This window comes from Myxocyprinus asiaticus, chromosome 24, assembly GCF_019703515.2.
Source record: "Myxocyprinus asiaticus isolate MX2 ecotype Aquarium Trade chromosome 24, UBuf_Myxa_2, whole genome shotgun sequence".
Lineage (NCBI taxonomy): Eukaryota > Metazoa > Chordata > Actinopteri > Cypriniformes > Catostomidae > Myxocyprinus > Myxocyprinus asiaticus.
This window is the reverse complement of record NC_059367.1, coordinates 27,269,575-27,284,334: the sequence shown is the minus strand read 5'-3', so window position 1 is coordinate 27,284,334 and position 14,760 is coordinate 27,269,575. Positions and strand designations below refer to the sequence as shown.

At 38.1% G+C, this 14,760-nt stretch overlaps 1 protein-coding gene across 4 annotated transcripts in view; it reads left to right on the top strand.

Moving 5' to 3' along the window:
* Nucleotides 1–14,760, top strand: part of LOC127415318 (ras-specific guanine nucleotide-releasing factor RalGPS1) — a 193,988-nt gene that overhangs the window by 52,759 nt on the left and 126,469 nt on the right. For all 4 annotated transcript variants that reach the window (XM_051654030.1, XM_051654032.1, XM_051654031.1 and 1 more), the window contains one exon: nt 10,328–10,454. In XM_051654030.1, coding sequence (XP_051509990.1) covers nt 10,328–10,454 — 127 coding nt within the window. The remainder of the gene's footprint in view (nt 1–10,327; nt 10,455–14,760) is intronic.

Genomic DNA, 14,760 nt, shown 5'->3' with positions numbered 1-14,760 from the left:
ATCATTAGCATCAAGGATACAAATAACAACACCTCCTCCTGCGACTACTTATAATGGCTGATACAGAACAGTATCTGGCCAGCTGTTATGCCTTCCTTTTTGGACATACTTGTAACCTGTAACTACAAGCCTATGTACATGACCTAGACACTACATACTTACATGACACTTATACCCAATGTTGTTAATACACTGAACAAGTGGTTAATTTTTAAACAGTTTAGTGAAAAAGACCTCCTCTAGACTATGGTCAAATGCACACCCCACTTCCAGCACAAATACTCTCTGTTGCATTTAGTTTACAATGATGACATCTGTGGTGTTTGCTGTTAAGTCTGAGAATACATCAGGAATTATACACATTTTAAACATGTCAGATTTAACAGTAGAGTGTTTAAATATACCAGAAGCAGAGGTAGCATAAGGTACATTTTCAATCAACAAATCTACAATTCTGTCATGTCGGGCGATGGAAAGGCCCTTATATGCTGGACTCCCATTTAATACATGACTCAAGGATTCAATTACTTCATTATTGTGGTGTAAATAGCTGGAGACATGTATATCTGGAAACCATATAGAAAGATTCAACCTTGTTGACAAGACTTATAGTCTTGCTTTTTTTGTGAATCTAATAATGTCCTCAGTGTCCACACACACAATGTCTGAGATGTCAAACAGTGCATAGGCATACTGGACTTCTGATATTATTTGTTCTTTTTTTTTTATATAGCTATATATATAAATTAAATAAATAAAACAAATACAGTACAGCAGACATAACCCATTTGTTCACACATTTACTATATTATATACAGTATATTTGTTTTTATTTTTTAATGAAAAATGACAAAAAATGTCTACACTCCGCCCCCTCTACCGGCTGTGCAGTGTCAAGTGCAAAAATAACTCACTCCAGGGGGCACTTCAGGGAAATTTAGACCCTACTCATGAAAAGGTTAAAGGGATGACTCGTGTTAGCGTTCCCCAAATAAATTAACTCTGTGGAGTGATGCGTTAGTTTCAATGGTTCCACAGCACAGTGTCGAGTTGCAGAGCTGCTTGAGGAAACGGTGTATGCTTCATGTTCAAACAGTGTCCGGCTGTCTGGTTGTCCCTTGGTCTGTGAAATGAGGGGAAGCATATTTCACTCAGAAAGCTCTAAATCCATAATGAGGATGTACCAGGCAGAGCAACAAAAAATTTGATTTATATACAGTATCTCTCACATGTTTTAAAAAGTTTCTTTTCCATAAACCCATTCTGAATTTTTTGATTCCCAGATCACTGATGCTTTCGAGAGTCCAAAAATAACTCAGTCAACTATAGGCCAGTTTTAATTGTAGATTTAAACATCTCATTTGTTGACTTGTTAATAATGAAAAGGCACTTGCATGTATTTGCTGACTATAATGATTGTTTGAGGTCTTGCTGTGCAAATAGTTTATGTTTCATTACTCCTGGCACAGACCAGAGTGCATAATTCTTTGTCATTTGTTCCAGCCAATTTCTGAACCACTTGATTTCAAGGCCTTGTTTCCACTTATTTGAAGATTGACTGCTGATTTCCCAGTGGGCATGCAATGGAGAAAGACAGCCCTCGGAAAGTACAGTAGTAACAAATTCTATATGTGACTTTATCCTTATATATCTAGCACTTTTATTGGTCGGTTCTGTTCATGTTGTGGAGGCAGGAAATTAAAAGCTGAATATGGTATTCTATTGGTGATACATGCATATAATGGGTAGTTGATATTATATACTTTTGGAAGTTGACCTGCGGTGTGACATGCTGTACACAGTCTAAAACTATTTTAAAAAGCACTTCTAATTCTTTTATAATTATTGTGCTTGCAGCTTTTATGATTTCATAATTGAAAGACTGCATGGAATTTTCTTACTTATAAATTTTAATTTGCTTTGAGGACACACAAAGAACTATTTAAAATGAACGAGTGAAGGCAAAAGTCTAATAATAATGGTGAAAAGTTGAAATGGTTACCAATTACAAGACTTAAGATACACTTTTCCTAAACCAAAATGTTTATATTGATAAACAAAAAAATCCACGCACATATTATGGATCAACTACCTTACACATTATATTGTACAACAGTAGAAAATTATATGGGATCATGAAGATGAGACAAGAGAAAGAACTAATGGTTGGGAGAAGGGAGGTAATAATAGAGTTTTAAAGCCTGCTGACAATGAGAAGGATAGAGGTGAAGCTTTTGTAGAAAAGAAAGGGTTTGTTGAAAGCAATTCTGATAGCACCTTCATTCCTCTGTATATTCCAGCAGTCACTCAGTGTCTCAGGTCTTGTCCCTGTGGCAATTTTTCCATCTTCTCTGCAGTTCTTGTCAACCCTTTCATTCCCTTTCTCTTTCTTTTCTCTTTCTCTTCTCTCCAGACTGCTTCCTCCTGTTTACTAATAATTAATCCCCTCTTCTGCTTATGTTTCTGTACTAATTTAAATAAATAGTCAAATGGATTTACTCGCAATAAGAGTCCTTATAGAAATAGTTCACCCCAAATGAAAATTCTCTCATCATTTACTGACCCTCATGCCATCCCAGATGTGTATGACTTTCTTCTGCAGAACACAAATTAAGTATTTTAGAAGAATATTTCAGCTCTGTAGGTCCATTCAATGCAAGTGAATGATAAGAAATACTTCGAAGCTCCAAAAAGGCAGCATAAAATTAACCAACAAGACTCCAGTGGTTTAATCAATGTCTTCTGAAGTGATCCAATATGTTTTGGGTGAGAACAGATCAAAATGTAACTCACTGCAGTCTCTAAGCAAGATTATGATTTTAAACTCAATTACACTTCCTAAGGTGGGTTGCGCCAATAAGGATTAAGTTAAACAGAGTTTAGAGCTAATCCAGGGTTTGTTGATCTAAGTTTTATTTTTATTTTAATTGTGTTGCACTACTTAATTTTATATACGGTTTAACAAATCAGAGATTAAACTTTTAACCCATGATTAAAACGTTCACCTGCGATTAATTTTATCCACCATGATGAATTCTGAATTTTGCTGTAGATCGTTAGTACACAGAGCTGATCAAGGAGGTTAAGAAAATGTCTCAGCAGTGTGTAAATTGTCACAAGTTTTAAAATATGGCATTATAATTTAAGAAAAATAGGACCGTACGGGTCTCCGATCAACCGCCTCCCCTCGTCAGCTGCACTATTGTGGCCAGAAATGAATATAAGAGAGGAGCGGAGCAATAATGATCAGCTGTTGCTTGTAACTACTCTCACGAAATTCCTAAATTACGCTCTACTCTTGCAAGAGACACATCTCTGTCCCGTGTGTTAAGTTTCAGACATTAAAAATGTATTCATGCATATGTATACCTCTGTGCTGGATATATCATAATCAGCTGAACAAGTGACTATCTGTTTAAGATTGCACATGACCATTTACCGTAGGGCAAAAGGGAAGCTCTTATTGTGAAGTAACCGGAAGTGTGTGGGGTTTTTTTTGAGGGGAGCAAATGGTGTTGTGAAATGGCAGTCGCTAATAAAGTTGTGATTGGTTAACTTCTGAAGTGTGTCTTTGAGTGTAACATTGGTAGCAGAGGATGGTTAGGAACTACAGAGTCCTGCCAACCTTTGATGAAGGAAAACCATACGAAAGTTGGAAGAATGAAGTCACAATTTGGACCAGAGTTACGGAACTTGAGAAAAGTAAACAAGCGCTTGCTGTGGCTTTGGCGCTGTTGGGAAGAGCGAGAGAAACTGCGATGGTAATACCGGTAGATGATTTGAATAAGGACACTGGCATGAACACCTTACTTGTGAAACTTGATGATTTGTTTCTCAAAGAAGAAAAGGACCGAACTTATGAGGCTTACTCGAGCTTTGACCGGATTATGAAAGATAGCAGTGTTTCCATGACAGACTATATAATTGATTTTGAACAGCGGTAGTCACGAATGCGTAAATACTAGATGGAGCTTCCCGATGCCGTATTAGCATTCAAACTGCTGACACTGCATGCTTGGAAGTGAAAGACTGACAGTTAGCACTGACAGCATGTACAGATTTGACTTTTGCATCAGTGAAGTCAGCACTGAAGAGGAGGTACACTACCTCAGACTAAGAAAAGTAAATACAGACAGCGGAGATCAACATGTCATAAAGGATGATGCCGAAAATGACACAAACACTGTGCAAAGACAGGAGATGACAGGAGCTGCTGTCAACAACATTGAGGGAACAGAAACTGTAACTGAGATGCAGCAGAGTTTGATGCAAATTGAGCACATGGGCATCAACTGGGGGGCAGAATGAAGCAGCACAGCACACAAGTGATGACATAGGGACACATAGTGATAAAGAGCAGGGAACTGATGTCCATCTAAAAACAGGGCAAGTTCTGAAATACAGAGACAGTGGTGCTTTGCACACAGCAAAAGTACTAGGGCGTGCAGGCAAAGCTACTGGTAAATACAAAAACTGGTACAATCTTCTGCGCATTGGGCACACTAATGTTGCAGGCAGTAAAGTTTCAGTTGATATATCAAGTTTAGTGAGTCTTCAGATAGAACCCACTGTTACTGATGTTAATACCACAAATGCCAGTGAGGATGTATGGGTAAAAAAAAAGATCTATCCTTTGACCTAGCCAAACAAGCAGAGATAAAGAGTTGGAGAGATAACAGTGTGTTTGAGGAAGTTCAGGATGAGGGACAAAAGTGCATCTTCACCAGATGGGTGTGCACCCTCAAGGAAACACTCACTGGACTGGTACCGAAAGCACGGTCAGTGGCCAGAGGTTTTGAGGGGTTAGACGTGTTAGAGCTGCAAAAGGATTCACCTACATTTGCTTCAGAGTCTCTTTGACTGCTTGTGGCAGTTATTTGTCAAAGACAGTGGACATTTCTACAGGGAATAGAGCTGTCACGTGACATCTACATTAGGCCTCCCCCTGAGGCTACCTGTGAAGGAACATTATGGAAGCTCAAAAAGTGTGTGTATGGTATGGCGGATGCTTCATTGTGCTGGTAAAACAGAGTGAAGGAAATAGTGCTGAAAGCAGGAGGAAAAATGTCCAAGATTGATCCAGCTGTTTTTTATTGGCTAGATCGGTACTGCACTGTAACTGGGGTGTTTGCCTGTCACGTGGATGACTTCATATGGGGGGGCACGCAAAGTTTCTCCACAACTGTAATACCACATCTCAGATCTGTTTTCCAAGTTTGACGTGAGGAGCATGATCACTTCTGTTATGTGGGAATAGACTTTGTGACTGTTGACAGAAATGTACAAATACACCAGGAAAACTACATTCAACACATGCAGCCCATACATATGGATCCTTCACGAGCTGTGGAACAAGACTCATCTCTCTGTGAGGAGGAAAAGGATCAGCTTAGGTCCAAGATAGGCCAGATTCTCTAGGTGGCAAGGCAGAGCAGGCCAGATGTCATATTTGATGCTAGCAACTTGGCATCAAACATCAAAAATGCAACTGTGCAGACAATCCATGAAGCAAACAGGATAGTGTGCAGACTTAAGTCCAAGAAGGTAATTCTGAACTTCCAACACTTGGGCAGAGACAGTGCTCATAAGATGATTGTGTTCAGCGATGCCTCATTTGGAAATCTTTCAGATGGAGGCACCCAAGGAGGGCACCTGATTGTTCTAGTGGGAGAAAATGGAAAATTCTCACCCCTTTCTTGGCAGTCAAAGAGAGTCAAGAGGATTGTGCAGAGTACACTTTCTGGTGAAACATTGGCAATGTCTGATGGAACTGACAATGCTATTTTTCTGGCTGCACTGTTCTCAGAACTAACTACTGGTGATGCTGAACATGATCCACCAATAATCTGTGTCACAGACAATCATTCGCTTGCTGATGCACTTAAGTCCACAAAGCCAGTCTCTGAGAAAAGACTCCGCCTGGAGATAAGTAGCATCAAAGAACTTGTCCAAACACAGAAAATTGAGCGAGTACTGTGGTACAACACAAAAGAACAACTTGCAGACTGCCTTACTAAAAACGGGGCATCAGCTTGCCAGTTACTTAAGGCACTGAGTGAAGGACAGTGGAAACTGGATTAAAACAAAGTCTGTCTTTGAGTCGTACTCAAGAGAACTTGTTGAAATGTACTAGGTTGTATTTTTGATCAGAATGTTCTGTTGTTTAAAAGTCACAGGATTTAATTGGAAGATAATAATATTTTTTTATTTGTTATTTTTATTTATTTATTTTTTATTTTTTGGTAGAGAGGGAGTTTAAGTTTCAGACATTAAAAATGTATTCATGCATATGTATACTTCTGTGCTGGATATATCATAATCAGTTGAACAAGTGACTATCTGTTTAAGATTGCACATGACCATTTACAGAAGGGCAAAAGGGAAGCTCTTATTGTGAAGTAACTGGAAGTGTGTGTGTTTTTTTTTTTTTTTTTTTTTTTTGAGGGGAGCGAACAGTGTTGTGAAATGGTTGTCACTAATAAAGTTGTGATCGATTCACTTCTGAAGTGTGTCTTTGAGTGTAACACAGTGTCCCTGCATGTATAGGATGGGGAAGTGGGTAATTACGCTGCCACCAGGACGAGCCGCTGTACACGCACACCGGATTTGAAAGCATGCATCGCGGCCAACATAAATAATATGATAAACTTCTCTCAAAGGGCTGACCGCACATCCACTGTTCGTTTACCTAGTCATGCATGTTTTATTGCAGGTCCATTTTTTAATTTAAACCACCTCAGCTGCTAAAGTTAATCACTAACTAAGATTTAAATGAGAGTTTATAGTATTCGAGCAACAGAATTAATGTTACATCAGATTTACTGTGGAATTTAAATCGGAATCAAATCGATGGTTAAAATGTAACCCTGATTATTTTCAAACAATGTTTAATGTTTGGTGCAACAGAATTATCAGATAAACCTTGATTTCATCTAAATTTAAGATTAATCCTTGTTTGATGCATGCGCATAGTGCTAAATGGTGCAAGGAAGTGTAATCGAGCTTGAAATCATGATTACCAGGGAGACTGCAGATGTCAAGATTTAAAGTAATTTTGTTTATTTCTTTTTTTACATTTTGCCCTGTTCTCACATAAAAACAACTGGATCGCTTCAAAGACGTAAATTAAACCACTGTAGTCTACTTTTTTGCTGCCTTTATGTGTGAAAATTCTGTCAGCATAATATCGCCTCAAACCTGTTTGCTGTTATTTTTCCACGGAACATAAAAGGAGAATTTTAATGCTCCTTTTTCCATACAATGACAGACAACGTTCATAGAGAAAAAAATTTGAATAAATAATAGCATATAACTTTTTGAATTACATGAGGGTTGAGTAAATTTAACATTCTACTGGTATAGCATCAGCACCCTACTACTGAAAGGTTCATTCCTGCCGACGAAATGCAGGCTAAGTGGAAACTTCTTCTTAATGCGCCCCTGAGCCCAGTACCTCCCCATGTTTACAGCCACTGATGTATGGAGGCTTTAACTGCTGTCTGGAGCAGCTACAGAGAGACAGCAAGCACACTGTTGGCTTCCATGAGCTCCTTTCTGTAATCAAAGTCAGTCATGTGTTACTGCAGAATAAAATAAAGATGTAAGTGTTTGAAGGAATTCCCTAATTTTTATCACCCTCAGTGGAATTGTTTAGCACTGTGTATGTGTCTGGAATGAGTAATGCAGCTTTGGGTGTGTGCCACTATGGCAGCTATTCAAGTTTCGTGTTTTAGGGGGAGACTGACTGCTTCTGTGGTCACGGTAGCCGGTGATGGAGGCTTGATAAAGGAGATCACACAATGCCTTTCATTTTGGTAGCTCTAACTCAGGCAGAAAATGATAGAGTATGGCTGTTGAAGTTGTAGACACAAACACTCAGATTGAAATCACATTTACTGAAATACGCCAGTGCAGTTATAATTTACCCTGTTCATCATTTATAATGTCTTTGTAATTAGTTTTTCCTATGCAGTCTTCATTTGCTCCCACTAGTTTTTCAAATCTTTGTCATAATATTATCATTTCCAGACCAAGGAAAAACTCTCTAATTGATTGCATTGCAATCTGACTTTCCTGCCATATATTCTCTCAGCACATTTTAGAACAAATTGAAATCCCTCTTTTTTTGACATTTAAAAAAAACATTCACTTTTATGTCGCTCTGTTGCTAAAGTGTTCAAGTCAAAAAGAGTGAGTTGAGGTTAATTTTTAAAGTGAATTTTTAGGCCAAAATCTAAAGTGTTGATGAACAGAAATGATAAACAGTGCTCCACAAAGAGCCAGGCTACTGTCAATTTAACTTACAATTCCCTGCATTGCTTAAAACTGTGTAATTTATGTGCCACTAGCAGCACCAAACAAAACTGCACAAATTGTGATTATTTCTGTCATGACTGTTTCATTTACAAATATATACTGATTAATACTGTATTGTCTTTTATGTTTTATGTCTGTTTTAGGCGTTAAAAAGTAAAGAGGCCCCTTAAATAAAAGGCATTTTGGATGCTAGCACTCATACAAAATGTGTTATTACATACGGATACACTGATGAGCCAAAACATTATGATCACCTGCCTAATATGCTGCTGGTCCTCCGTGCAACGCCAAAACAGCGCCGACCCGCCGAGGTATGGACTCTACAAGACCCCTGAAGGTGTCCTGTGGTATCTGGCACCAAGTCATTAGCAGCAGATCCTTCAAGTCCTGTAAGTTGCGAGGTGGATCTGCCGTGGATTGGACTTGTTGGTCCAGCACATCCCACATATGCTCAATCGGATTGAGATCTGGGGAATTTGGAGGCCAGAGCAACACCTTGAATTCTTCATCGTGTTCCTCAAACCATTCCCGAGCAATGTGTGCAGTGTGGCAGGGCGCATTATCCTGCTGAAAGAGGCCACTGGCATCAGGGAATATCTTGCCATGAAGGGTTGTACCTGGTCTGCAATGATATTTAAGTAGGCGGCATGTGTCAAATTGACATCCACATGAATGGCCGGACTCAGGGTTTCCCAGCAGAACATTGCCCAGAGCATCACACTCCCTCCACCGGCTTGTCGTCTTCCCACAGTGCATCCGGGTGCCATCACTTCCCCAGGTTTACTCCTGCCCATTTCTCCTGCATTCAACACGTTGATTACAAGAACTGATTGTTCGCTTACCATCTAATCTACCCAGACCTTGACATGTGGCCTTTTTAGGAGATGATCAACATCATTCGCTTCACCTATGAGTGGTCATAATGTTTTGGCTCATCGGTGTAGTTTATGCCATACAGTAAAAGTGCATATAGGAACTAAGGAGGGGTAAGAAACATTAATTATCAATTAAAATATATAATATTAATTATTAAAATCATAATATTGTGTTTGTGTGTGTATATATATATATAATTATAATTTATATATGTTTTAAATATTAAAATAAAATATAATATTAATTTGAATTCATATCAAGTCATATCCAATATTAATATCAAAATCAGACTCAAACGGACCAAGCAAGCAAATAGTGATCAGAAATAAAAATACATAAATAATTAAACAAAATCAAAGGGTTGCATGTCAGAGACTGAAACAGCTCAAAATTGACAGAGAAAAGACAAGACATAGAAGACACAGAGAGCAATACAGTATTTCAACAATACACTGAGTTCAACAAGACATGAACATTAATAAGGGAATCCCAGTATTCTGGAGAGGAAGTGTGCTACCACTTCTAAAATCTGGTGGAAAATCTTTTAATGGTCTGCTTGCAATGACTCACAGCAGATGTACTTTCATTGTTTGGACAAAACTTCTCTGGTCAAACCTGCAAAAGTGTTGAGAGTGGAGTGCAATATATGTATCTGTCTAGAACCTCACTGCAGCATTTGATGTGATGAAGAAACAGGTGATGGAATTCTTTAATAAGCCTTTGGTTAATCCTTACAGGGAATGGAGCACATGGTCACCCACACTAATTTTATTCAGTAAAACATATGCTGCTGTATGAATGTGTTGGGTGAATTTATGCCAGTCATAAAGGTCTTCTAGACACTAGAGTCTGTTTCATGTGACTGTGCTATTCCCATAAATGAAAGAACTTTCATTGTTTCAGTTTTCACTGTTGACAGCACATGGTTGCATGTCTGGAGTGTGTCTGGAGTTTAGGCCCTGAGATCTTGGAACATCTCTCATAACACAATTTTGAGCCTTTTCATATTCAACGTGTTTGCAGATTGTAAAAATTACACTAGATGTTTCACAATTGGGAAAAGTCATTTGTTGTTCCTCATTTGCTGAACTAATGACCTGTTTGTTTGTTGTTTGTTTTCCTGCATTCTGAACAGCTGATTAGTCGAAAGGACAAAGCCACCCTTGAGAAGCTGGACTTCCTGACGTCAAAGGAGGAGAATTACAACCGTATGAGAGAGTACATCAGATCCCTCAAAATGGTCCCCTGCATCCCCTATCTAGGTACGTTTCAGTACGCAATCTCCCCTGTCCATAGATTTAAGCCTATAAAGCCTAAACAAAGAGAAAGCTCAAGGCTCCTGTGATGTGGGGGACATTTTGGTATTGTCACAGACAGTTGAACTTGTGTTAATGGTATTTATACTTGATCTTTTATCGGCACAGCTCATAATTGGTAATGTCAAAATGAATATGGTTTGCAGGCCATTTGACATCTGTAATGACAGGTGGATGGAGGGGAAGGGTTGAAAATAAGAGAACGTAATGACGCCAGCTGAAAAAGAAGTGGCGGAGCAAGTTATTACATTTTGATGAAAGATTACAAAGACTTTCTTTGGAATTCTGTGCACAGAGCAGTGAGCAGTAGTAAGTTGTGGGTCTATTTCTTAAAGGAATAGTTCTGCAAAAATGAATATTTTGTCAATTTGCGCAACTCAAAATGTTCCCACGTGAAAATGCGAGCCAGTATGTATCTACTTTCATAGCGCACATGAACACATGGTGGATGTCAAGATTTGAAAAATTGCTTACAGTTTGGGTTGTTTCTCACCAAAACCTATTGTATACTTCAGAAGACTTGGAATATGACTAGTCGCATGGACTACTTTTATGATACTTTTGGGTAATTTCTTTTTAAGCTTTAAAGTGAGTCACTATCAACTGCCATTTTATTGAGAAGTTGGACCAGGATATTCATTCAAATTTCTTTGTGTTCCGCATAAAAAAAAAAAAAGTCAGTTTGGAACAACATTATGGTGAGTCAATTATGACAGAATTTTCATTTTAGGGTAAACTATTCCTTTAATGGTAGCTTTTTTCTTAGGTTTTTTTTAACAAGCCTGTAACTAAATCTTCAGATGCTTTTTTTGAACAGAAGTAAAATCTGTGTCAGGTAGGGGATGCTTACATGAGACATCCCCATTGGACTTAAGCAAGCCTTGCAATATTTTCCCCAGTCCTCATTCAAAATGTGTCCATGTTTGAATTGCTTTGAAGATATAATTGTTTCTTACATGTTTTGTAAATGTAGGTGATTGGTGCTAACAGGGTTCATATAAATTTGGATATCCATTTTGGCCTTGCCTCATCTTAATTTCCTTTTGTGTCCATTAGAGGGCGTTTCAATATGTTCCTCTAGTTCAGTACCCAGTGAAAAGTGTGTGTGTGCTCTGATCTTTGAAACTGCAGAGGCTTCATACAGTTTTTTTTATTTTTTTTTTTATGCAGTAATGGCCAGTTTCCAGTTTTATTTACTCTGACTGGTGCTCTTCATGTCATCATTTGATTTGTTTATCATTACTTCATCTGTAGGCATTGCTTGACCTGGCAATCTCAAGTTTCTGTAACAATGTACCACACCATAGATAAGCAAGTAGCAGATTTGAAGAACTTTGCATATTGATACACAGGACAAATGGATTTGTCCGCCATACTCACAATACGATAAGCATAAAGGTGCGCTCAGTATTTTTTTCCTCATTAAAAAAGTTTTTGTACTTAAGAAATTAATCATAATTTTGAAACATACTGTATATATAAAATTATGAGCACTCGTATGAGATGAAGACTCCAGTCTTATGAGCAACCAAAAGCTGTTTTATTCTACATGCAGAGGGTCTCCTCATGGGGGCAGCCATGTTTTGATCACATTACCAGCTGAAAACTACTTGCTTAATCTCTGTAACCACCCTGTTTTTTGGACACTTTCACTCTTGGATTAAATTAATCATGGCTGAGTGTGAATAGTGAATTTCTTCAAAGTGAATACTTTTGCATTTGAATTATGCTACATTCAGGCTTCTAGGTTTCAGTGTAAGTCCAAGACGAAATGTTTTAAGATGCCTTTAATTTAAGATTATGGGATTGTGAACTTTGTGGCTTTTAGTCCAGGTCTGTTTGTTTTGAGGCCATCTATTTGGTGATTTACTCCTAAAAGTGGACAAAATGAACTTTACTCATGAACATTTAAAGTGCCCATTCTTTCCCTTTCTGGAAAAATGCACCAACATTTTTGGTTGAAAAAAAAATATTGATGACATCATCTCCTCCTCAGGGGTGGTTACAGATTTGTGTCCAATGAAATGCTCTCTAGAATGAGAATGTCCCCTCCCCTTGTACTACCTTCCAACGACTAGCAATAGCAAGTAGCAAATCATGGTTTTGTCAGGCTGTGACATGAACTAAATTGTATTGACTATTTAACCAACCCAGGAAAGAAATTAGATTTGTCAGACCATTTAATGGGGTCTTTCTACAATTCTGCTTAAGCTCAAATATCTCTTTGTGCACTTTTCAGCAAAGGCTTTCTGCACTGCATGAATTGAAAAGCCTTTTGACATTTTCTCTGTCCACTTTAATGGCTTTTGAAATTTGAAGAATACTGTTTTTGTCAGATGGAACATACAAGAAAATCACAAGTACCTTCCTGCACATTTTTAGATAGCTGTCATTGTGCAAAATATGCCTGCTTTCAATGTCTCCTTTTGCAGCTTTGTGAAAAAGAATGCCAAACGTGTGTTCCACCTTCTCTGTAATTCTGGCACTAATCACACACCTGCCTAAACCAATTGCTTATTGTAGCGCCTATTTGTCACTTATGAAAAGGCTCCTGTCAATGGGGGCGTCATGCACATTTTTTCTTTCTTTCTTTCTTTCTCTCTCTCTTTCTTTCTTTCTTTCTTTTGAGGGGGCACCAATGTCAGTCCAGGCTTGCTTTGGTGACCTTGATGAAATAAGACATAACCAAGAACAAAAACACTTTTTTAACAACTCAGTAGTTCTTTAAGTGTGAGACATGGTGGCTTAGTGGTATGTTCCCACACCTTTCAAACTGCTTTTGAAGATATGAATTAAACCACTGGAGTCTTATGGATTACTTTTATGTGGCATTTATGTGATATCTAGTCACCATTCACTTGCATTGTAAGGACCAACAGAGCTGAAATATTCTTCTAAAAATCTTCAGTTGTGTTCTGCTGAAGAAAGAAAGTCATACACATCTGGGATGGCATGAGGAAAATTATTAAATGAGTAAATTATGAGACAATATTAATTTTTGGGTGAAGTATCCCTTTTAACAGGCAAGGTGACCCCCTCCATGTTCAAATCCTGACCTAATATATTTTAGTTAATAAAGCAAAAGTAAAACTGATAGCCAGTGATTACTATTTATTTTTTGTTGAATGGAAAATAGCAGCTTTGACATTTTAATAATTACTCCTTTTGTGTTCCGCGAGAAAAGTCATACAAGTCATACGAGTTTCAAGCTACATGAGAGTGGGTAGAAGGTGATCATTTTTAGTTTGATGCAAATTATCGGTGGGAGTTGCGATTCTGATCAAATTTATTATCATTATAATTTTATGTTTTTATGTGAATGAGTGATTTCTGCCATAATGTTCTGGACTTTTGTTTTTTGTGTGTGTGTTTAAAATCCATTTGGCTCAAAAATTTGAGTTAGTACATGCAGTTTAAATGTACGTGATGCTTCTGTCTGCTAGACATTCTCATCGTTGAAGAAACCCAGTGCACGATGATTTACAGACACATCAGTCACCTCTAAAGATCCAGCAGTCATCAAAATGCTTGAAATATATTCTTCCTCAGGATTGTCCAAAAACCATCGCTCTCCTGTGGAACAGGGCCCAGATCCCTCAATTAATTACACTTCTTCATCGTACTCAACAATAGCAAGATCCATATGATTTATCCAGCTGTTCTGCTAAGAACCTGACCCATCAGAGAGGGATAGTGAAGCTTTATGTTTAGGAGGCCTGTGGATCTGTGTTAATCTGCAGTCTTATTTTACAAGAGGCCTTGTTTGTGTTTTTTTAGACATGGATGTTTGATTTTGTGCAGACCGTATGTCATTGCCACATGCTTGAGGCCCAGGTTCATGGTCAGAGCTGTAGTTTTCCAGGTGCTCCTGTGTCATTGTGGTATGTGAATAACTGACAGGCAAGTCAAAAATAACTTCAAAGGTTGTTATTCAAATCGTCCCTTGTTCTTGGCTATTTAGTACTGCCCTTCAGAAGCTACAAAACCTATATTTACTGTACATATTCTCTATACCACAATACAAAATATTAACAATCTACACAACAAAAGTTTACATACCATTGGTTCTTATATATAGTGTGTTGCTTTCTTGAGCATCAATTAATGTTTGCACCTTTTATTATAGTTGTGCATGAGTCCTTCAGTTGTCTAAAGTGTCAAAAGACGGATCTCAACATCATATAGCCACTGTTGGGAAGAACTAGCAAAGATCGTGCAGTACCTGGAGGATTTTTCTTAAGAACAGTGGGCT